General features: G+C 39.2%; 1 protein-coding gene across 1 annotated transcript in view; it reads right to left on the reverse strand.

Annotated features, from left to right (window-relative positions):
- LOC126365881 (dynein axonemal heavy chain 6) overlaps positions 1–25,664 on the reverse strand; it is a 1,020,408-nt gene that overhangs the window by 584,369 nt on the left and 410,375 nt on the right. The window contains exon 30 of the mRNA XM_050008578.1: positions 13,031–13,163. Coding sequence (XP_049864535.1) covers positions 13,031–13,163 — 133 coding nt within the window. The remainder of the gene's footprint in view (positions 1–13,030; positions 13,164–25,664) is intronic.

The raw sequence follows: 25,664 nt of genomic DNA on the forward strand, positions 1-25,664 counted from the left end.
GAAAACGATCCCATATCGGACTAGTGAGTGGAACTGTGCATAGAATGCCTGCAGTACTGTTTTGCTTGTTGTATCCTTTAAAAATCTTAGGCCATAGCACACAGATGATATGCTTTCGAGACAAGGTATTTATATGTGTGTCTTAATTCAAGTCTTGCTGACCCAATAGACCCAAAAATTTTGTTACACTTACATTTTCTAGAGGATCATTTTTTAATTGTGCTTGAACAGACATTTGATTAGTTGGAGGAATTAAATGAAAATCGACACACAGTTTTCAGTATTTATAATGAGTTTGTTTTTTGTGAACCACTCAGAAAGTCTTTTCCTGGAACTTTCTGCTGTGGACTGCCAAGTTTCTGGCCCGGATTCAGTGAGCAATATGCGGGTGTCATCGGCAAACAGGATAGTTTTTGTGGGACTCACATATTCAACTAAGTCGTCCACTTAAATCAAGAAGAGTAGTGGACCTAAAATTGAGCCCTGTGGTATTCCATATTTTATTGGTAATTCGCTAGAAAGAAAGGAGTTGTTTCTTGTTTTATTCACTTTGATGCATTCATACTGAAGTGATACTTTCCTCCTGCAGTTTTTTAGGTATGTGCTACACCTCTTACTCCTCGTCTTTCTAATTTTTCGAGCAGTATGTTATGGTCCAGGATGTCAAATGCTTTTGATAGAAATAGAAAAATACCTGCAGCTAATTTATGTTGATCAAGGGATTTTAAAATGGAGTCTAAGAATTCGAAAATTGTTGTCTGTGTAGATTTAGACTTTCTAAAACCATGCTGTTGTACTGTAAGAGGTGCATGAAACTTATTATGAAACTTATTTATGAAACTTATTTATGAAACTTAAAAGCCTGTTATAGAAGAGTTTTGCTAGAATTTTTGTGAAGGAACTTAACTGTGGTAGTTTGATATTTTTCAGAAGAACCTTTTTTTATTTTAACAGCGGTGAAACTTTTGCTATATCTGGAAATACACCAGTTTTTAAAGAGAGGTTGAAAATTTTTGCGAAGGGGTTTGCTATGTGGTGAGCACATGCTTTTAATATGAAATCAGGCACTTCATCAAGACCACTTTTCATTTTCTTGCTTAATGATTTAATTTTACTTATGACTTCATTGAGATTTGTTTCATAAACATATATAGAAGCAGTCAAGATCACTGACTTGCTGGAGAAACTTGGGACATGGGATGACGTGGGACTTGAAATGTAAAGAATGGCAGCTATCAAAACGTGAGTACTATTGTTTGTTGATAGGTTCAATGTGGATGGAAGTGTGTAGTTGGCCTTTGGTGAGGATGAAATCAGCACCATGGAAAGTGGCATGAGATTTGGAATAGGACCATGTGAAATTTAATTTGGAGAAGGTATTCAGAGATTCCAGGAATGTTAGTAGATCCGCATGAGCATGAGTCCATATGGTAAAGATGTCATCAATGTATCTAAACCAAACCAGAGGTTGAAGACTTATGGATCCTAGGAAAGCCCCCTTCAAGTGACCCACGAAAAGGTTGGCATAGGAAGAGCCATCATGGTTCCCATGGCCATACCCCTGATGTGTTTGTATGTCTGCCCTCAAAGGTGAAGTAGTTGTTGGTAAGCATAAAGTTGACTAAGGTGAGTAGGAAGGATGTCATAGGTTTGGAATCAGGTGGGCACTGACTGAGGAAATGTTCAGCAGCAGACAGACCATGTACATGGGGGATGTTGGTATGGAATGAGGTGGCATCAATTGTGACATGTAAGGTGTATGTTGGGAGTGGCATGGGCACACGTTTCAGATGATCTAGGAAATGGTTGGTGTCTTTGATGTAGGAGGAGAGTCTTTGTACTGTGAGTTGAAGGTGTTTGTCAGCTAAAGCAGATATAAGTTTGGTGGGTGCCTTGAAGCTAGAAGGTATAGGATGGCCAGGACGATTGGATTTTTGGACTGTAGGAAAAAGGTAAAATGTGGCTGTGTGTAGTTTGGGTAGATTGAGAAGTTCTATGGACTGAAGTTTTAGTTCTAGTGAGGGACCTGAGTTTTTAAAGAGGCACTGCAGGTCAGTATGAATCATAGGGATGGGATCTTGATGACAGATGATGTAGGTAGAGACGCCAGACAGCTGTCGTAGACCATCACTAACATACTTCTTTCAGTCATGTACTATGGTGGTAGATCCTTAGTCTGCTGGAAGGATAATGATGGAGACATCACCTTTTTGGGAATGAAGAGCCTGGAGTTCTGCAGAGAACAGGTTAGGGTCATTTTGTAGGAACCTGAGGAAAGGTTGTGAAGCCATGCTAGATATGAGGAATTCTTGGAAGGCTTGTAACGGATGATTTTGAGGTAGTGTTGGTGGATCAAGTTGGGATCATAGTCTGAACTATTAAAGGCTGGGTTTAATGTCAAGTTTGCTGTTAGAAAGGTTTTCGGATTGGGTTGCAAAGTGATATTTCCAATGGATATTACATGTGAAGGAAAGAAGGTCCTTCACCAAAGCAGCATGATCACATGCACGTTTATGGCTGAAAGTGAGGCCTTTAGAGAACACAGAAAATTCAGGAGGGGAGACTGCTATAGATGGGAGGTCAAGTACACTGTATTGTTGTGACTGGTTCATGGGATTATGGGCTATTCTTGGTCTGGGATGCAATGGTGAAGGCTGAGGGATGTTAAGGAAGTTGGTGAAGCTTGGTTTGTAGCAGAGGAGTGATGGTTGATGGTGTGACTGTTTATGGAGCTGCAGAGGGATGGGAAGGGAAACACCACCGTTCAGGTAGTTTAGGAGAAGGTAGGATAGCTTTTTGAGGTGAAGTCTCACATGTTGTTGCAGTTTGAAGTTGGCTTGGTGGATAATACCATTCAAGGAAACACGACGGGCAGATAACCACAGGATTTTGTAGGAGAGACGTTTGGTAGAGTGGAAATTGACTGATGAGCATATAGGTCACAGATTAGCTGGGTAAGAGCAAAACACTGCTGTATTTGAAACTGTGAAAGAGCCTGGTGTATCAATCAGAATTAAATGTAAGGCCTTTTGGAGTAACTGCGTGTGACAAGCAGATTTCAAGAAACAAAATGTGAAACCTTAGTTTTGATAATGCAAATGCATGCTCTTGAAAAGAGTGGATGTTATATGAAATGGGGTTCATCATGGCAAGAGAGGAGAGTTTGTAGAGTTAGAAATTGTGGGAGTGGGAGAAAAAGAAAGGATAAAAAAGGCAAAGGGTGGAAAAGGTAGAAAAACAGAAGAAATATGGCACAAAAATTAGAAAAATGTGTATGAAAATCACTGGTAAGAGGTAATGAGTGGGTGATCTATATGTTCCAAAAGGAGTATGTTAGTGAAGGTCTGCACCAGCTGTCTGACACCTCTACCTAGAGCATTTGTCATCAAGATCCCATCCCTGTGATTGAAACTTACCTGCAGTCTCTCCTTAAAACCTCAGGCCCCTCACTAGGACTGACACCTCAGTCCCTACAATTTCTCACCCCATCCCAAACTACACACCGCCACATTTTACCTTCTTCCTACAGTCCACAAACCCAATCATCCTGGCCATCCTACAGTCGCTGCCTTCAAAGCACCCACCAAACGTATAGCTGCCTTAGCTGATGAACACCTGCAACACATAGTACAAAGACTCCCCTCCTACCTCAAAGATACCGTCCATTTCCTGGATCATCTGAAATCAGCGCCCGTTGGAAAGGGAGTAAGACAGGGTTGTAGCCTCTCCCCGATGTTATTCAATCTGTATATTGAGCAAGCAGTAAAGGAAACAAAAGAAAAATTCGGACTAGTTTTTAAAATCCATGGAGAAGAAATAAAAACTTTGGGGTTCACCGATGACATTGTAATTCTGTCAGAGACAGCAAAGGACTTGGAAGAGCAGTTGAATGGAATGGATAGCATCTTGAAAGGAGGATATAAGATGAACATCCACAAAAGCAAAACAAGGATAATGGAATGTAGTCGAATTGAGTCGAGTGATGTTGAGGGAATTAGATTAAGAAATGAGACACTTAAAAGTAGTAAAGGAGTTTTGCTATTTGGGGAGCAAAATAACTGATGATGGTCGAAGTAGAGAGGATATAAAATGTAGACTGGCAATGACAAGAAAAGCATTTCTGAAGAAGAGAAATTTGTTAACATTGAGTATAGATTTAAGTGTCAGGACGTCATTTCTGAAAGTATTTGTATGGAGTGTAGCAATGTATGGAAGTGAAACATGGACGATAAATAGTTTGGACAAGAATAGAATAGAAGCTTTCAAAATGTGGTGCTACAGAAGAATGCTGAAGATTAGATGGGTAGATCACATAACTAATGAGGAGGTATTGAATAGGATTGGGGAGAAGAGAAGTTTGTGGCACAACTTGACGAGAAGAAGGGATTGGTTGTTAGGACATGTTCTGTGGCATCAAGGGATCGCCAATTTAGTATTGGAGGGCAGCAAGGAGGGTAACAAATCATAGAGGCAGACCAAGAGATGAATACACTAAGCAGATTCAAAAGAATGTAGGTTGCAGTAGGTACTGGGAGATGAAGAAGCTTGCACAGGATAGAGTAGCATGGAGAGCTGCATCAAACCAGTTTCAGGACTGAAGACCACAACAACAACAACCACTCCCACCGCACACCGTGCTTGTCACCAGTGATGCAATCTCACTCTAATGGTACGTCTGCTTCTGAACATTTCCTCAGACAGCGCCCACCTAATAACAAACCTATGGCATCCTTCCTACTCACCTTAGTCAACTTTATACTTACCAATAACTACTTCATCTTTGAGGGAAGACATACAAACACATCAGGGGTATGGCCATGGGAACCATGATGGCTCTTCCTATGCCAACCTTTTCGTGGGTCGCTTGAGGGGGGCTTTCCTAGGATCCATAAGTCTTCAACCTCTGGTTTGGTTTAGAATCATTGATGACATCTTTTCCATATGGACTCATGCTGAGGTGGACCTGCTAAAATGCCTGAAATCTCTGAATAAATTCTCCAAATTAAATTTCACATGGTCCTATTCCAAATCTCATGCCACTTTCCTTGGTGCTGATCTCATCCTCACCGAAGGCCAACTACGCACTACCATCCACATTAAACCTATCAACAAACAACAGTACTTACATTTTGATAGCTGCCGTCATTTCACTGTCAAACATTCCCTTCTATACTCCCTTGGCATCCAAGGCAAACATATTTGTTAAGATGCAGACACTTTACAGCCATATACCACCATTCTTACCTCAGCCTTGACTGCACGTAATTACCCCAATAGCCAGCTTAAAAAACAGATTTCCTGGGCCATCACAGCCAATCCTTGTTCTGCTGATCCCTCCAAAAAACAACTTCGAAGCACAGCATTGGTAACTCAGTATTATCGTGGTCTGGAATGTGTTAATCAGCAACTTTGACAAGGCCGTTATTTCCTAAAATCATGCCCTGAAATGAGATCCATTCTGTCTGAAATTTTTCCCACCACACCTAGGATAGCTTTCCGTCTCTCAATCCAATGGCACCTACCACTGTGACTATCCCTGCTGTAAGACTTGCCCTATGTACCCACGTGCCACCACCTAAAACAGCCCTGTAACTGCAAAACATATAAGATCAAAGAGAGAGCTCCTGCGAAATGTTACGTCATACACCAGCTGTTATGTAAACACTGTTTGGCCTCATACATCAGCCTGACTACAACTGAATTATCAATTAGGATGAGTGGGCATAGGTAAAGGGTGTGTACTGGCAACTCACAAAATACTGTTTTAGAGCATGCCCTACAACATGACATTTGTGACCTCGGCATCTGTTTCACCACATGTGCTACCTGGATTCTTCTCGCAGAGACCAGTTCTCAAAACTATGTAGGTGGAACTCGCACTAAAACACGTCATTGGTTCTTGCTTCTCATTTGGCCTTAATTTATGCTAATTTCTTCGGTCTCAGCATTTCTTCTCTGTAACTACTCTTTGCTTCACTTCATTTTAGTTTTCTACTTCTCTCACTGTCTTTCCTATTTATTTTTCACCGCTCCCCTCCCACCTCTGTTACATACAATGCACTTAGCTTTTCACTCTTATTAACTTGTGCATGATCTTAATGCAGTAATCTCTGTCTACATATTACCCTGTCTTGCATCTTTAAGCTCTCAGGTTTTCAAATCTTCTCTGATGCAGTCCCCAACAATCAGTCTTTCTTTCTCATCCCATACGGTAAATCTCCCATACGGTAAACCTCCCCGCAGTTCTGGGTGACTTTCTCAAAATCAACCCCTGTTCCTAGACCTCTCCAGACCCTTTCCTTCACTCCTCTTCCCTCCCCTTCAAACCTTCTGCCTGAAGATGGAGCCACTGGCTCTGAAAGCTTGCCAATTACAACTATCTTTTACGTGTGTGTTCTGTTGTCACTTGGTGAGTAGATTTTTTTTACCTATCGAATTAAATAATTTTTTCAATAATTGACTGTTTTTGTTGTTATAGAATCCATGAACTGCAAAAGGTTGGTTACATATCTATAAATGTTTGTGGTAATAAGGAACTCAATTTACATAAATTTGTCACAGAATGCATAAAAGTCAATATTTGTTTCAATGTATTCTTGGATGACTCAAGACCTTTACATAGTCACCTATTGTCTTGTGAACTGTGATTTGTGGGATGATATTTGTGAAGAACTGTGTCGTGATTGCCACAGAACCACTTATGGGCTATGCTGCCACTGACAATAAGTGCAGTATGTATGAACTAGTCTGGTGTTTGTGAAATATAAAGAGAAGTTTAAAATAAACTGGTCATTGCTCAAATATGATTTAAGAAAAATAAATGTGACTATAAATCTACTTTAGGTATGTTATTGAAAAGTAGGGTCACCATTCAAGATACTTTCAGACTAAGACAGCAATTCTGCATGTGTCACAAAGGAGCTTTACTCTGAAAACAGGCTAATACATTTACAAATGGTGCCCCACCTCTAGATCACGCCGTGGGAAAACTAGCCTGAAAAAGAAATCATGAGCAACAAATTTAAAAATCAGTGGTAGTGAACAATTTGTGTGTGGAATGTGTTGAAAATGGGACAGGTCCCTGTGTTAAAGTTAAAAGCAAGTATAAAAATCTGACATATTTGGAAGGGCCACAAGAAATGAAATGTATAGCAGTGCATCAAAAGTTAAAGAAAGTAATCAGGAGTCTGGTGAAAGTAGTGATGATAACAGAAGATACATTTGCAACATTACGTCAGCTTTGAACAATATTCCAGCTTCAGTGCAAGTTTGTTTACAATATATATTAGAAAATGTTCCTGAAATTTTGAGTTTGGAATTAAATGTTCTTGGTATTGACTTGATGTAGAAAGAAAATGAAAATGAAATTGAATGTAAAAAACAGATGGACTTTGTTGTTGTTGTTTTAAACTGATTTCTGATATGAACCAAAGAAATGGTGGAGATGTTTGGTGTAGTTCACAAAACAATTACGGCAATGTAAATGTTGATAACTTCGATAACACTGAAAGAGAGTGTATGCAAGTAGTGAATGATAATGTGTACAAGTTGACATTATTGTGAAAGGTTATTCAGTTATAGAAAGTATTAATGACATGCCGGTAACTTTATAATGGTGAGACCAGATGTGTTCTGATAGGGAATGAAACTGATGAGAATGTTTGACTTGTGTTGTTATCAGTAAGGTGAATGAAATGCAATTAGTTGAAACTAAAGTAAGTATAATCGAAAAAAGTGTATAGGTGAGGAAAGAAAATTTTGGAAAGATAAGGATTTCTAAAGTAAATAACAATGTTGTTAAATTATGTCCACAATGGTAGAAGTTGACAATGGTGTAAACGATATGCCAAAATTAGTTTTCAATGTAACTGTTGAGTTTTATGGAGTATTAATTGTAGATGATGGAGTGTTCAATGAATTTGCTGTTGGTTTTGTTATCACTGCAACTGATTTGAATAACAAGACTAAGATCTAGATGGAGGAGTATGAGTCAACGTAACTGTGGACCAATGGATAGGCAGCATGTTCAGTGAACATTTATGAATATACTAATTGGTGAATAGTGCCTCCCCAAGTGGGTAATTCATTTATTTCCTTGGATCACTGTGTTCTCCAACTCCCCTATCCAAAATTTTTAATCAAAATTGTAATCTACCACTGTGTTCATTTCAGTGTACCCTAATGTTTTGTTTCAGTGACTGAATTTTTATGAATCAACAAATGTTAAAACATTTGAAGACGATGGGTGAGAACATTATTTTAATGGTATGGTCACTAAAATTAAATAATCTCGTTTTATCTTCAGCTATAGTAATAAAGCAAAATTTCTGTGAAATAACAAAGTTCTTTCAGTACAAAATAACATAGAAATTGAGGTAGGCCAAAAATTAAACAAAGTATGTGAATTTGTTAAAAAGCATTACTGAAAAAATTAAAGACAACTGTAAGTATGTAAAGCATTAGTTATTGGTTTAGCAGCAGTAAAGAAAATGTGTAAAAGTTCAGTTCAGTATAATTTGTTATAAATATGTGACAAGCAAGCACACCTCATGCCCTCCCTGCCAACTGCAGCATCTCTGGCCAGAAATACTGTAATTGGCAATTGTGTGTGGCTGTGTGAGGTGTGCTTGCTTCCGTGTGTGTGTGTGTGTGTGTGTGTGTGTGTGTGTGTGTGTGTGTGTGTGGGCCACCTCCCTCAATACCCACATCCCCCACATACATGGTCTCTCTGCTACTGAACATTTCCTCAGTCAGTGCCCACATGACTCCAAACCTATGACATACTTCCTGCTCAACATAATACAATTTTGTAGTTACTAACTACTACTTCACCTTTGAGGGAGAGACATATTAAGAGATTAGGTGTGTGGCCATTGGAAACAAGATGGCTCCTTCCTTTACCAACCTTTCCATTGCTTGCTTGGAGGGGGCTTTCTTGGGATCCATAAAACTTGAGCCCCTGGTTCAGTTTAGACACACTGCTGACATTTTTGCCCTATGGCTTAATGGTGAGGCTGACCTTTTAACATTCCTAGAACCTCTAAATATCTCCTCCCAATTAAATTCCATACGGTGCTATTCTGAATCCAATGCCACTCATTCTCACTAAAGGCCAGCTACACACTTTTGTCCGCATCAGATCTACTAAGAAACAACAGTACCTACATTTTGTCAATTGCCATCCTCTCCACGTCAAATGTTCCCTCCCATACAGACTTGGCATTCAAGACAGACTCTTTACAGCAATACACCACCATTCTCACATCAGCCTTCACTGGATGTAATTACCCCACCATCTTAGTTCAAAAACAGATTTCCTGGGCCATTACATCCCATTCTGGTACCGTTGATCCCTCCAAAAAACAACTTCAGGGCACATCACTGGTGACTCGGACTGCAGTGTTTTAATCAGCTATTTCGATAAGGTCATGGATTCCTCAAATCATGACCTGAAATGAGATACATTATGTCTGAGATTTTTCCCACCGCATCTAGAATAGCTTTTGTCACCCTCCCGATCTCCAGAATATCCTTGTCAGACACATGCTCTCTCTGCACCCATCTCCCTACCCTGTGCTCCTACCCCCATGACCATGCTCACTGCAACACTTGCACTCTGCATCTTCTGCCACTACCTATACTTGTTCTGCAACTCCAAAACATATACTATCAAAGGAAGATCCACCTGCCTAATGACACAAGTTGTATACCAGCTGTTAAGTAAACACTGTTTGGCCTTTTTACATCAGCCTGACTACCACCAAGTTGTCAGTGATATTAATAATTATGCTGCCATCCTGGGTCTACAAATTCAGATAATGTCATATTGTTAACCCTGTTTTGGTTAATTTTTCTTGTGGATAAAGATCTCAGCCACAGTCCAGTTTGAGGTGACCTTTATAATCACTGGCTAATGTATATTAGCATCTTATATTCTTCATCCCACCTGATGGCTTTTTTCAATGTATACCTTGCTTACATCCATGCCTAATTTTTCGTTTGCCACTGATATGAGGAAGATGTCTGTGCCTTCTGCCTCATCTTCTGCTACACTGGACAGCTGCTGCTTATTTTGCCTTTGATAATGTTTTCATTTGTCTGTCATAAAAGACAGTCCTCAAAACTTGTGCCTCTGCTCATAATCAAACACAGTCCTTTTTATGGAGCTAAAATCTGCAATATTTTTTGTGAACATTTCATGAATTTTAACTGTGAGTGCTACCAGTACTGCATCTACTAAAGTGCACACATTGAAGTTGGAGGGAATCTTTGTTGTGGAGGACAACATTCGTGTGGGAGCAGACTTGTTTTACAGTATCTAGAACAGAGTCTCCATCTTCCACCATAGGCTGGAACAGGTCACAACAACTGCTGCATTGTAGCTGGACATGGCGTTGTTAGCTTTCCTGTTTACCATTTCTTGCAATGTAGGAATTTGCTGAGTACAGAAAATGTAGCAATATTCTGAAGAACACTACTGTTTGTACAAGTTCCATTTATACTAAACAATAGTACTTGACAAAACACTTTGAATTTCACTGAAAATTTGTGATATGTTCCACTACAAGGATCATCTGGTCTCTACTCCAAGGTTTGTACACATACAATCATCCTTTTTGTAAAATCTGCACCATGCAACTATCTACTGTCCTTCACTCAAGCCTTATTATTAGTAAATACTACAACACCAAAGGCAGGGAAACAAGCGAAACCATGCATGCTCTTTAACAACAAACATGTGCTTACTAAATGGTATTTTATATAGAAATAATGACAACTAATTGTAAATGAACATAGAAGAACACTTGTGTTAGAAATACCCAGTATTCTGATACTGAACATGCCCCATCTACTCATGTGAGCTGGTTTAGGCTGATGTCACAGCAAAGAGGAAGCAGCCAGCTCATAGTGAGTGAAGAAGCAGTGGGAAGGGCAGGTAGGTAAATAAAACCAGGTAGCTCCACATGAGAAACTGTAATCAATTAATCTATTCTGTGGACACTGATGTTGGGCAGCCAAGTACAAATCATTATATTTCCCACAACTTATGCAACATTATGGTGAATGTCATTTTCAGACACATTTTAAATGGACATCAACCTGCATTTCATGACAGTTTTTTCACACATTAATCATACAATTACGGGGTGTCAATAAAAACTACTAATTTTGCTTTTCACTAAAACGCCAATGTCAAGTACCACTTTCTGAGTATTCTTGATTTGACAAAGAGCTTTGAAGGTGAAGTCTGTCAGTGAGCTTCTGTGGGTGGATTTCATTCGCTTAAGTGTGGAAAGAAGTTGATCACATATGTGCGTCCAAACATCAACATAATCATATCTGAAAACTTGTAAAATCATGGAAATTTCTGTTGACAAAATTTTTTTATTCAAGTCCATGAGACTTATTTAATTATGAAACTTGTCATGCACGTGTCTGTCATAGTGTAGGTCTGTACATTGTTAATACAGCTGAGCATCATGCACTGACATACTGTAAATTAATGTTTGTGTGTCTGACCTTCACTCTGAAGTTCTTATCCAGCCATCATGCTGATTTTTATCTACTCAAAGTGAGCTATTCACAAATTTAAACATTGCTCCATTAAGTAGACAGACTTGCATCTATAAGATTAGAGAGAACACAATAGACAGTTATTCCTCTGAAGTCAGTGTACAGTATGCACTTTCCCTGTGTTATGTAATGACATACAACCACTACATTTTACTGCAAGCACTCACCACATGGTGAGAGAGCATGGGTGCTTGTGCTCACCTAGCCACGTTCTAAACAGGCTTGTACTATACCATAACTCATTGGACTTTAGTATCTGCAACATTACGTGGACTGTTTGGGTCCTCGCTCACAAAACTAATCTCCTTGAACTCCAGATATGGGAACATCCTGTCCAACATATCCTCGCATCCTGGCACCCTGAGGGATTTAACATCAGTTCACATATTACAATCATTTTCATCCATCCCCCCCCCCCCCCCCTCCCACAAAAAAAAATTCTTGTTCTTTTTGGTTTCCCCAGTCATCTTTTCCACTTTCTTTCTAGTTCTGATTGCACTAATCTCAACTGCACCATTCATTTTGCTTTTCACTTATGCTGTCCATCTATGGTCTCTGAACTGAAACTGGCACAGTGTACAGTTTTCGACCTCCAACTCTTTCTCACTCCTGTCTCTTAATTTTGTCTCCCCTCATCCTGACAACAGGTTGATTCCTCCAATCCTGGGGTGTGAGTGATCTGCTCAACCTTACTAACCTTCCCAAATACACCCCTCTGCATTCCATGAGGAAGAAACTAATAGTTCCAACAGGTATGATAGTTTTTTCTGTTTATTTATGTATCTAATGATGGTAGTGGAAATTCACCTTCTGCAGGTCATGCAGGCAAGCCATTCTGTCTGACTGTACTGAGCAGAAGCTTGATACAGACAAACTAAATATCCTTCTGGATTTAAACATGGCAAACACAAGAGTCATAGAAATTAGAAAAGCTGTTGCATAAAAAGGCAGGTAAAAATATACCAAGAAAGAAGCTTCTTTGATGCTACTTTGTAAATAAGCTGTCTCATTAACCAAATATCTTGATAGCAACTGCTCAAAGGGGTTTGTAATATGAAAAATATAAGGTAGTAAGAAGAATTATAGTGCATTTCTCAAGCTGATAACAGTATGAAAATTACAAAATTTGGGGAAATAAATATTTTGCATGACATACATATACTTCAAGCATGCTATGAAGAATATTTTCAAAAATGGATAGTTCTGGAGTAATACGAGATATGGCGAATATACTCATTTAACCTTAAAGAAACACAATAAACAAATACAACAAAATAATATGTATTAATTTTTAGCCAGAGCATACACTGTATTACAGTTTTAGGACTAAATCATGTGATAGATCTGGTCTGAAACTCAAATACCTGTCTTGTATTATGAATAACAAAACAACATTGTCTGTGGAATGGTAAGAAACAATTTTCATATTTAAGTAAATGTCAACTTCTACCCGTACCTCATCCCAAAGTCATAGTGATCCTGCTGAGATAGTTGTTCACTGCAGAGTTTATACATTTGAACCATCTTGTTTGCAAGATTCTTGGATGACTCAAAACCTTCAGAATAAAGGATTACTTCTGCAATAAGAGCTGGAAAGGAAACCTTACATCATCAAATTTATCACTAATTTCAACTGTAGAATAAAAGAGATTAATGAAGTAAGCAAGGACAAAATGAATATATTATGGTATATAAACAAGGAATAAATAAAAAAATCATCAACAGACTATAATGTATAATGAAATTATATTTATTTGCTTTGACATAGTATCTGCCATCTGCCAACTAGCATGTGTTGCTGCTGTCAACAAAGAATCCCATGTACATTTTTAAAAACTTATATTTTGTAACAAATGTTTAATGAAAAAAGAAATCTACATACATGAAACAGCAAAAAACAGTAAACTCTGACTGTTCAAGGAATTGAGCTCCCATGTATGTAACAGTTTCAAATTTCTTTTACATATGAGTTAATGGGTTAAGAGAATTATTTAGAAGTAAAAGAGAAGACTCACCAATAGCAGAAGTGCTGCATCACTGATAGGTACACAAACACAAACAAAATGTGCAGAACATGGCTAGCTTTTGGAATGTACCTCCTTCTTCAAGCTTGTACTAAAGAACACACACACACACACACACACACACACACACACACACACACACACACACACACACACACACACACACACACACACACACTCACATGCACACTCCTGTCTCCCTTCATTGTGCTCAGTTGAGTGCCAGCTCTTCCCTGGCCCATGGTGAGTGTACTGGGGTGAGGTGGGGGTGTGGATTGGGGGTCAGGTCAGGGCTGGAGAGAGGCCAGATGCAGGGAGGGGTTGGGGGGGGGGGGGCATCTAGCACCTTGTGGGAGAATGGGAAGCCATCTGTGGGGTAGAGGGTTGGGGGAGGGGGGCAATCTAGTAACTTGTGGGAGAATGGGAAGCCATCTGTGGGGTAGATAGGGGTGCAGTTAGGTAGGCAACCTGCGCAAGGTATCTGGTTCCTGGATAGTCGATTAGCAAAATAGAAGCAATACAGATATGCTAACAGGATCTATACAGGGAATAGTTAAATTTTAAGAGCACTGCTGCATTAATTTCACTTTTCCTTTCTTAATAATTTGGTCTGAATTACATTAATTTTACTACCCAAAAATATTAGATAAAATGAAATGAAAAAAGAAATTCTTTCAGTCTCAGTTCATATATACTCTCAGAGTATGATTTATCAGTGGATCTTAAGTAGTCTAATTACTAAATTACACAGACCAGGCATGCTGCCTAATGGAAACACCAAGCCTCATGTCACACAAATGGAATCATTGGAAGTTTTAAATTCTTAGTAGGTCATCGTCATATGATATGAATATATTACCACCAAAAAGATGTAGAATTTGCAATCTTGATCATACTTTAGTTCATATGAACAGATAACCAATTTCAACTCTGCAGCCATTGTCAGGTCTCATCAAGGCAGCAACACAGAGGATGTGTACTCTTTAATGGTCAACTATTAACTAAGAACAATGTACGAAAAAGACAGATTGCTACTTACCATAACGAACACATCTTAAGTTTCAGACAGGCACAATTAAAAGACACTTACATAAAGCTTTTGGCATGAGATGCTGGAGTTGGTATTCATGTGGGTGTGTGAGATGTGCTTGTTTGTTTGTATGAATGGCGTATGTTTCACTTTTGCTCACGAAGACTGTGGCCGAAAGCTGTACGTAAGTGTCTTTCAATCGTGCCTGTCTGTAGTTTAATGTGTCTTCTTTATGGTAAGTAACAACCTATTTTTTCCTACATTGTCACATTGTTTAGTTATTAACTACTCATATTTTGTTTGGTTGCGTTTACAAGATCTAATGGTGGCTGCAAAGCCAAAACCAGTTATCTATTTAAATAATTTAAATTTTGATCAAGACTGTGAATGCAGCAGTTCATTTTCCATCTCCAGTCTCCTCCAAATGCAAAAGTGAACTCACATCATGTCAAAGACCAAAAAATAATAAAAATACAGAATATAATAAAATTTGACATTGCCTTTGGTTGCACAAGCAGAGCAAATACATGTGCTGGTGTGAACTATTTTGTGATTACATACCTCTGCCAGCATCTTCATAACATAGGTAATAAGGTCTACTTAATATAAAGTAGACTGGCAACATACTCTTTGTATAATAGTATACACCTGCCCCCTCTACCTGCACCCCTATACATTCAACCTTTTGACTTGACAGCCTACTATGAACTATCAAGATATATCACACTGTAGTTAAAATTTCCCCTTAAGAGTTTCTCTTTTTTTGCTGAGCAACAACATGCCAAAGCTGAATACTTGATTGATCAGTATTATTCATATTAATATAGACACATATAACTTATATCCTGATAGGCTAGAGTGCATTTCATACTACCACAGAACTATTCAAACATAACAAAACATATTAAGTCAATTCTAAAATGATGAAATCAGAAAATGTTAACAGGTATTGACATAGTAAGTACTGCCAACAAACAGGGTTGACAACTGAGTTTTAAATACACTTGTATCCATCAGAAGCATTGTCAATGGTGCAATTACAACAAGGATGCTTCTATAATAAGTTTTCAGTAAAGCAATTACATTCCCAACTGGAACTGATAAACTGCCAGTTAATTCCTTAACAATCATAAAATGTCAAGTTGAGCATAATTTTCATTTTGTATTAGTAATGTGTATCATTGCCCTGTATCAATATGTAAGCTTGACCTGAGAGTATATTTCCTTATCAACTTCATAACTTTTCAGATTCTCATGTTATGTCTTCTATAGAAATTAACTAAGAAACATATTTTTATTGTTATTATCTCATGTCATTGGCTATTAAATTCAATTCAGTTCATTACATAAGTATAAGCTGTTGCACACATTCATTTGTCAACAGTATAAATTGTACTGTCATTTCACTGCAATTCTCATTATAATCTTAAAATTTCTGCATTGGGACAGCAGTAATATTAAACACAAAATCACTATTTTTTCTTAAGTATTGTTAATTGTGTTTTGTACTAATTCTTTTCATAAATACATTTGGGTGTCCTTTCAGGAGCTTAGGACACTGTATCACTGCTAATTCATTTGGGAAACAATATTTTGACTGCTCCCAGGAGTAAAGCCCAAATAAAAATAAGTTGTGCATTCAAAAGGGAACCCTCTTCCTTATGCAGTTTCCAGTGCTCCCATATCCAATTAAATATTTATGCCCCTCTGAAGACGTAATGTAGAAAAAAATTTATAAAGCATACATGATCTACTGGTATAAGGTTTGTAATATGTTTTCTCCCAATACAAAGGTAATGGACTATATTAAATAAAATTCATTTGAAGAAAATGATATGGTGCATTTCTCATCCTCAGTGAGGGATACATGCTGTCATAGGGTTCTTTAGATTTCAACTAGATTAACAAATACACAATATAGTAAACAATTCTTTAAAAAAAATTATTATATTTTTTTTATAAAAATCTGTCTCTACATAATACTTACCTTCAAAAAATAATGTAAAATGCTACTACCCTGCAAAAATGTAACTTAATAGACAATCAAATTATGCAATGAAGCACTCAAACAAACAAAAAATCAAAGGTGGAGTAATGACAATATTGTGAAAAGGATAGTAGCTAATCAGGGGAGATGTTGAGTTACAGATAGGCACAACAAATGGCCAAAAAGGACATCACTTGACTCAGACAACACACACACACACACACACACACACACACACACACACACACACACAAACATGACTTAGCCACAAGTGGCCACTGTTTCTGGCTGCCAAGGCCAGACTCATTATTCCATCCTGGATTTTCCACTGTTTAATTTAGATAACCATTGTAGCTAGGTAATAAATCCAGTACTATACTTCATTTCTTACCTCAGGCTCTTACACTATTTGTATTGAATCATAATACTTTTTTTGTTCTTTTCTTATATATAAGCTATATGTAAACTGAATGAGTTATAGACACCACCAAAGGTAAATTAACGAGTTGTTTTGTGGCAAGAATAATGTTTTCATATATTGTTAAATGTCTGTATGAAACAAAGTAAGAAATATGCTCTTCAATTTGTTAATTCATGTATATTCACCCTTTTTTTTCTGTAAGTGGTAGTGTACAGACATATGCATGGATCCATCATACCAGAATTATTAAGAATGTGCATTTTAACCTCTCATTAAAAGTATTATAAAAAGTTATTAGAAAAGGAATATTTATTCACACCATTATGAGGTCAACTCCTATCTGTTCATCATTTCACTCGCTGCTGAGATCCTGAATCAGTAAGTTCGGTGCAGACAAGAATAAATATGCAGTATCTGGTGGAGAGTTCCTGCATCAACATTGTCACAATTGAGACTAAACACAATGGAATTAATGTGAAGGTAATGAAAGACTTGATAGGTACATACTGAACATGGTTTAATTATATTTAAAATATTGTGCTTTGTGTGAAAGATCAACAATTTCAGTGGTTGCGGTGATTATTAGGTAGTGTACACTTCTGGAAGCAGCAGTACATAATACAAATTATGTTTATTGAACTTCAATGTGATGATATTTAAGGTCTGTTGTTATTGGTATCAGTTAAAGTTCAACCAAGATAGTGCACAGACTCATAAATTACATTCAACATTTTGTCAACTATTTTTTCTAATCAAATTTACTAATTATTCAAGCAATTATTCATCCATTTCCACATATCCATTCATAATGCTGATGCAATAGACAGATACGTTTCTTAAGCTCTGCTGGTAATACATAATAACCTGAACAGAATGTAACATAAGGATTTTTGAAAACGTGCCATCTCTCTTGTAATACTGCACTTATGTAATTTGTTTCCTCTATCTTGTGTTCAATCACATGACATGATGGTATAAGGTATAGTGCAGGAAGCTTTATTTAATTTTTACTACCCACATCCATCTGTGCAACTGCTGTGCAGGTTTCACCAAAGCAAGATATAACAAATGTAGTCCCCAACAAAGGTTCTTGCACTTATCTGACTAGTGGTACAAGATTCTATATATCTATTTGACATGAATTGTAATTTACAGTGTTATGCTCACATTCTTACACAACGTGTACTTCATGTTTTTGTGGTTATGTCACATGAGCCTGTTCAGATATTTAACCCACTTCTTAAAACTATAGTCCTATTTCATCTGTCTTATGTTACACCACAAGAGATGATAGTACAGGGTAGAGCATGGGAATAGACTTACAGAATAGTTTTTACTAAAATGCATCCATATGTGCTGCTGTGATGCAAGATTCACCAAAGCAAGAAACTGCTAATGTATGTCCTCAGTGACATTACTTATTCTTATATGATTTACACTACAAGCTCTCATTTTATGTTCTTCAGTTAAATTGTAATTTAAAATTTTGAGTCCACATTCCAACACAATAGGTTTTCTTGATTCTGGGGTTATGTCACATGGAGGTGATCAAGGCCACCCATACAATACACTATAGGGGGTGTTGAATCTGTGGTACTGAGTATTATCTAAGTATTATTAATATTTTGGAAGACAAATGGTAACTTGTAAGTAGCAATAAAAAAGTTCTAGTTCTGACACCAATAAAACCTGTGTAATACCAACTTTAAAGCATTTTCTTGAGAAAAATATTTAAACTGTATTCCTATTTTAAGTCATCTATGTAACCAAGTAGATAAATGCCATATAATCTTATGGTTCACTGTGCTGGGAAGACATAAAAAGAACTTGAATAATGGTTCACATTATGCAGTGGTTACGTAATGTATGTCACACAATCCTGCTTATCTTTTCTGTACTGTAATGAAAGCATTTATACATTTTAATGCTGAAGAGTAATATAGTTACATCAAATGCTGCACAGTTTAATATTTCCTGTTTATAATAGCTCTACATAGATGCCAGTGTAAATGTACACTGAATCCATCAACTGAGATGTGCTTCACTTTCTTACATGTCACTATAGATTTCTTTATTGAAATTAGACAGTATCACATTGAAAGGCAAGGCAGAAATACTTTCCAGTCTATAAATGGTGCTTCTCACAACAGACAGTGCATCAATGTCACAATGGCATGGCTATGGACCTCCTAGCTTTAGATAACCATGCTGTACATATTGTCACTAATTTGCAGTGTCTATGCTATACCTCCCCTCCTCCCCAATATTTCTTCTCCTCTTCCTCCCCCCTCCACCATTCAACTCTCTATCCCTCTCCTCCTCCCATTTTTCTGCTAGGTCAAGACATCGCAATTTCCAGTTTTCAGTGCTCAAGTTATTTATATTTTCTTATACCCCCCTCCCATACTTATTTTCAAGACTTATGTCTTGAGGGAAGAGGGGGATCAGGGAGGGGGGGGATCAGCTGATATAACTACTGAGTACATATATACAGTAATGTAATAAGGCAAGCATAGTGTAAATAAGAACATTTGTAGAAGTGTGTGACCACTTATTACATAAAATTACTATAGTTTTCAAATTTTAAAGAACTACTCAAGGAAATTTGTAATTTTAAATTAAATGAAAACAATGGTCTGATACATATGTAAGAGGCATCTAATGGTGGCAACGATTTGCTTGCCTTATCTGTGTCTTACTGTCAGTCAGTTTAGTTTCTGTGCTTGTTGACTGCCCAACCAGCCAACCACTAGATAGTACAGATAATATTGTAACATGGCATTGCTCCTCTCCTAATCTTCTGTTTCAATTTCACAATGGAGATGACAACAGTATGCTTCATTTAAATCTTGTCACTGGTCCTCAGTATGGCACTGCTGGTGGATTCTCCAATTGTGGTTGTACTCTCACATCTGCTTCACTATGGCGAACATAGGAGGTAGACTCTCCTGTTGAAACATTGTCATCTTTGATATTTATCAGTTTCCTTGAGCCTCCCGCCATCACTCTGTGCGTCAGGAGTGTAGTTGGGTTTCACCTAGAAGACATGGACAACATCTCTGCACTTTTATTTTCTTGATGAAGGATCATAATCATCAGATTCATATGTGATGTCTGTCAAGTGACAAAGGATACAATTCCCAGTCTGTATCTCACTTGTCAGTGTTTGACAACACAGCACTCTTGGTTTTTCTCCTGGGTATTCAGAGGCCATAAGCAAGCAAGCTGTCTTATGTCCTCAGTCCTGGTGATGAGGTGTTTCATGTAATCATCCTGAGTATTGTTCTGTTGACACGGGAAAAGTGGTGTATTTACTGATGTTTTGGCTTTGTGACTGCCAAACACAGAGAATGGTGTGAAGCCTGCATTGACTTGCTCTGTTCCGTTTTATCCAAATATCATAATGGGCAGTACTGCATATCATTATCTCTGTACAACATTAATTTTATTGAAACATTCTGTGAGACGATTTGTCTGTGGATGGTAGGCAGTTGTCATCTTGTTGGCGATGTCACAAACTGAAATTAACTCCAACACTTGTCTTGATTTGCAAACTTTAATACGAGCAGAAATCATCACAAGGGATGCTCCATAGTTCAAACTGGTGCTCCATGCTTCAAAGTGAGGTCTTCTACATGTAAATTTGCAATTTCCTGAGATTTTTCAGTGCAAACAGCTTTGTTGACAGTGTAGTGGGTGAGATACCCATTGCAGTCTATCATCCACTGATTCCCATTTGTTAACTCTGGGAACATCCCCCAGAGGTCAATTCCAATTTGGTGGGATGGTGGTCCTGTAAGTGCAGTTGGCGTGAGATGCCTCAGAGATAACAGCAGAACATGCTCCTATCACTGGCATTCCCTACAGTGGCTCACATAGTGTTCAATGGATCAGTACAGACTTATGACGTAATACCACTGTCTGATACTGTTTAGAGCCTACATGATTCCCAGGTGACGAGATGTTGGAGCAGTGTGGAAATACTTCAGGTTATCTGGCTGTACATGAGATGGGATGACAAGCAACCATTTCTGCCCCATTGGATAATAATTCCTCTTATTCAATGTTCTGTTTCTTAAATGGAATTTACTTTGCTTGGTTCCTCCTCTTCCAACATTTGTATGGTTTTCAGCAATGCTAGTTCTTTGCACTGTTCAGCTGAAATGTCATTTAATGCAGCAACAACTGTGATCTTATCCAGGATTCTGTGTTTCACAAAATGAGTTCTTGAAAGAAGTTTGGTGCCCTTTTGTTTGGATCTTGTTTGGAATACCAGTGAGACTTCATACACCCAAAGCCTCAGTACCCATCTCACCAGTCAACCTGATGGGTCTTTCATATTAGTGAGCCAACACAGAGAATGGTGGTCCATCACATCACAACTTGTTGATAAACCAAACAATGGCAAGCAAATTTTTCTTGTGTTTCTTCCATCTTAGGGGGGAGGGGGTCCTTCTACCAGATGTTCGCATCAATCTCGCACGATATTTTCATGGCATAACTCACTGTCTTCTTCAGGTGCTACCTGAGAATTGTCCTAAGGTGGATCAAGTCCAGTATTTATGCTCCCTAGTTAATCCACACCACATTGGGTGTTCCCCCCGTGGTCCACACCCACCATATACAGCTTCCACGGTTCTCTTTGGTCGTCAGTCTTCCCACTGCCGTCTGTGTCCGGCTCGGCCACTCTCTGGGGTCGCAGTCATCATCTGTAGTGTCTGGTACACTGCATCCTGCCTATTTCCTTGGTCTCTATTTCTGTTTCCTGATTGGTGCTTCGTAACTGGTGTGCGTCATGTCGAGTGTTTTGTTCGCGGTCTGTGCCTGCCAGGCCCAGCTCCCACGGTCCCCTCTGCTTGCTGGTGTTCAAAATGCTATTCGCACCCACAGCAGCTGTCCTCTGAGGTCGTGGTCACAATCTAAGGTCTGTGATGTCTGGTGATCTGTCTCATTTCTGTTTCCTCGGTTTCCACTTCTGTCTCTTGCTGGATGCTTCGTGATCAGTCCATGCCACATTGAGTGTTCAGTTTCTCGTCTGTCCCCGTCAGGCGGGGCTCCAATGGTTCCCTCTGATTAATGGTGTTCCAAATGACGTCCACGCCAGGCTTAGACATCCTCTAGGGTTGTGGTTGTCATCTCAGGAGTGTCAGGACAAATCTGTAGTCTCTGGTGCTCTGTCTTGTGGTTACTTCAGGAGCAGATCCCAGGCTGTGCTGAGCTGGTATCCATTCTCACAGTTGAGATTCTCCGTGATCTTGATCTCGATAGACTCTTTTATGACATATCCCAATATCTAGGTGTCTGTGTGGCAATCTTGGTGTCATTATAGTTCATCAAATGACCGAGCTCTAGACAGTGTTCTGCTATGGTTGATTTGGATCCCTGTTTGAGTCTGGTGTGCCTCTGGTGTTCTTCACACCTGACATCCATAGTCCTGGTGGTCTAGCCAATGTATGACATTGCACATTCTCATGATATGTTGTAAATGCCTGGCTTCCATATCCCCAGCTCATCATTTACATTCCTCAACATTGTCCCAATCTTAGTGGGTGGACAAAATACTCTCTTGATGTGATGTTTCATGATAATTCTGCTGATCTCAGCAGAGATCTGTCCAGCATATGGCAAGTATGCCACCCTCTTCGTCGCTTCTGGTTCTTCTTGTGGATCCTGTGGTTGACTAGCAAGTCAAAGCGCCTTCTGGATGTCTCTAGATGAGAACCCATTCCTGCTGAACACCAACTGTCAGTGTTCTATTTCCATTGCCAAACTGTCAGGGTCAGACAGAGTACATGTTCTGTGGACTAGAATTTTCAGCACTCCATTCTTCTGTGCCATGTGGTGGCAGCTGTTGGCTTGCAGTTATAAGTCAATGTGTGTTGATTTGCGGTACACGCTGTGCCCAAATGTGCCATCAGCCTTCCTCTTGACTAATACATCCAGGAATGGGAGTTGTCAATCCTTTTCAAGTTCCATTGTGAATGTTATATTCGGGTGGTGTGAATTCAGATGTTCCAGAGAATCATCTAGCTTCTCCCTGCCATGAGGCCAAATGCCAAAGGTATCATCCACATATCTAAAAAAAGCACTTGGTTTGATATGTGGCCGATATAAGGGCTTCCTCTTCAAGTCTTTCCATGAATAGGTTGGTAACAACAGGTGATAGAGGGCTGCTCACTGCCACCCTTTCCATTTGCTCAGAAACTTTACTCCCATATGGGAAGTATGTCAAGGTTAGTACATGTCTGAATAACTCAAGGAGAGCTCCATCAAAACTCTCTCCAATAAGATCAAGTGAGTCATTCAGTGGTACTCATGTGAAGAGAGACAACACATTGAAACCGACCATTATGTCAGAGTCCACAATGTGTAGTTGTCTCAGTCATTGTAGGAAGTCCTTTGAGTTCCAAATGTGGTGCACGCATTTGCCCACATGTGGTGCCAGCCTTTCCTTTATGTATTTTGCAGTAGGATACATGGCAGCACTGATATTGCTAACAATAGGTCGAAGACTGACCTCATTCTTGTGAACTTTGGAGAGTCCATACAGTCTAGGTGATACTGACACTTTGGAATGTTGCTGTCTGATGACTTGTTCAGGCAGGCCTGTCTTCTTCAGCAGAGCCCTGGTCTTTTTGTCCACTTTGTCCATGGGGTCACTTTCTATTGGTTTGTATGCAGGATCCTCCAGAAGTTGTTGCAGTTTTCTGTCATAATCTGTCTTCTTTAGGATAACTGTGGAGTTCCCCTTGTCTGCTGGCATCACCACAATGCTTTCATCCTACCGGAATTGCCTGAGTGCCAACCTTTCATTGAATTAGATGTTGGATTTGAATGGCTTCGTCTTGATGAGTGCCCTGCATGCCTCTCTACGGATCTCTTCGGTCACACTGTTCGGTAGCCTCTTGGTCACTTGCTTGACTGTACTAATGAAAGTTGCAACATGCATGTTTCTGCATGTCACTGCAAAGATGAGGCCCTTTCTGAGTACTTTTAAGGTGATCTCGTCGAGCTATTTGTCACTCATGTGACCACTGTACATATGTCCCCATCTTGTTGTTGAGGCGCTCAAACTTGGCTAGTTGGCATGCCGCTGACTTCTTTCTGATGCATTCTTGGCTGTTCAGGGAAGCTGCTATGGAAAGATGGAGATACAGCAACTCCCTGGACGTTACATCTAGTTGATGGCGCATTCATGCACTCTCTCCCTCACCAGTGCAAGACTAGCTGAGCATTTGATCTTGTTAACCATTCTGGAATTGACATGGCACTTGATCCTAATTGTCGTCCATGAAGAAGAATGGCTCGCCAATATGCTGCTGATATGCTTGCACTATCAGTTGGAGGGTGGAATTCATGTGTAGTACAGCCATTACAGTGCCTTCCGTGGCCACCAGCAGCGTACGTCAGCCCCATATAATGCCACCCCAAAACATCAGGTGACCTCCGCCTTGCTGCACTTGCTGGACAGTATGTATAAGGCGTTCAGCCTGACTGGGTTGCCTCCAAACACATCTCCGATGATTGTCTGGTTGAAAGCATATGTGACACTGATCGGTGAAGAGAATATGATGTCAATCCTGAGCGGTCCATTCGGCATGTTGTTGGGCCCATCTGTACCATGCTGCATGGTGTCATGGTTGCAAAGATGGACCTCACCGAGGATGTCGGTAGTGTAATTGCACATCATGCACCCTATCGCGCACAGTTTGAGCCGTAACACAACATCCTGTGGATGCACAAAAAGCATTATTCAACATGGTGGCGGTGCTGTCAGGGTTCCTCAAACCCATAATCCATAGCTAGTGGTCATCCACTGCAGTAGTAGCCCTTTGGCGGCCTGAGAAAGGCATGTCATTGACAGTTCCTGTCTCTCTGTATCTCCTTCATGTCTGAACAACATCGCTTTGTTTCACTCCAAGTTGCCTGGAAACTTCCCTTGTTGAGAACCCTTCCTAACACAAAGTAACAATGTGAACACAATCAAATCACGGTATTGACCATTTAGGCATGGCTGAACTACAGACAGCTGTGTACCTCCTCTCTGGTGGAATGACTGTAACTGATCAGCTTTCGCACCCCTCCATTTAATAAGTGCCGCTCATGCATGGTTGTTTACATTTTTGGTTGGGTTTAGTGGCATCCCTGAACAGTCAAAGGGACTGTGTCTGTGATACAATATCCATAGTCAATGTCTGTCTACCGGAGTTCTGGGAACTGGGGTAAATGGCAGTGGATAGACATATTTCTTTATTATTTTTTTTCAGTCAGCTGTAGTCACCCAAAAATGCTATGTGCCATCTTTCTGCTTCACATTCTGTAGCACATTCTCAACCTACTTCCAAATTATTTAACGTTCAAGTGATAATGCCCTGTATGAGTCCTGGGTAAATGGTGCGTAATCCTCCCTGTTCCTATGGTGTTTTATTACTGGCCAACTGGTTTATCTTTTCTCCACTCTGGATTTGAAAGCATTCAAAAATGACACAGAATGGCTCTCACTTGCTGATGTTGCACCTCAACTAGGCCATATCCTATTGTGAGATTGACAGTAGTTTCCTCCCATACATTGTCTATAGTGGTATCAGAGTATGACTCTTTGTCAATGACAATAAGCTGCTCTTCCTG

The sequence above is a fragment of the Schistocerca gregaria genome, chromosome 4 (genome assembly GCF_023897955.1).
Source record: "Schistocerca gregaria isolate iqSchGreg1 chromosome 4, iqSchGreg1.2, whole genome shotgun sequence".
NCBI lineage: Eukaryota > Metazoa > Arthropoda > Insecta > Orthoptera > Acrididae > Schistocerca > Schistocerca gregaria.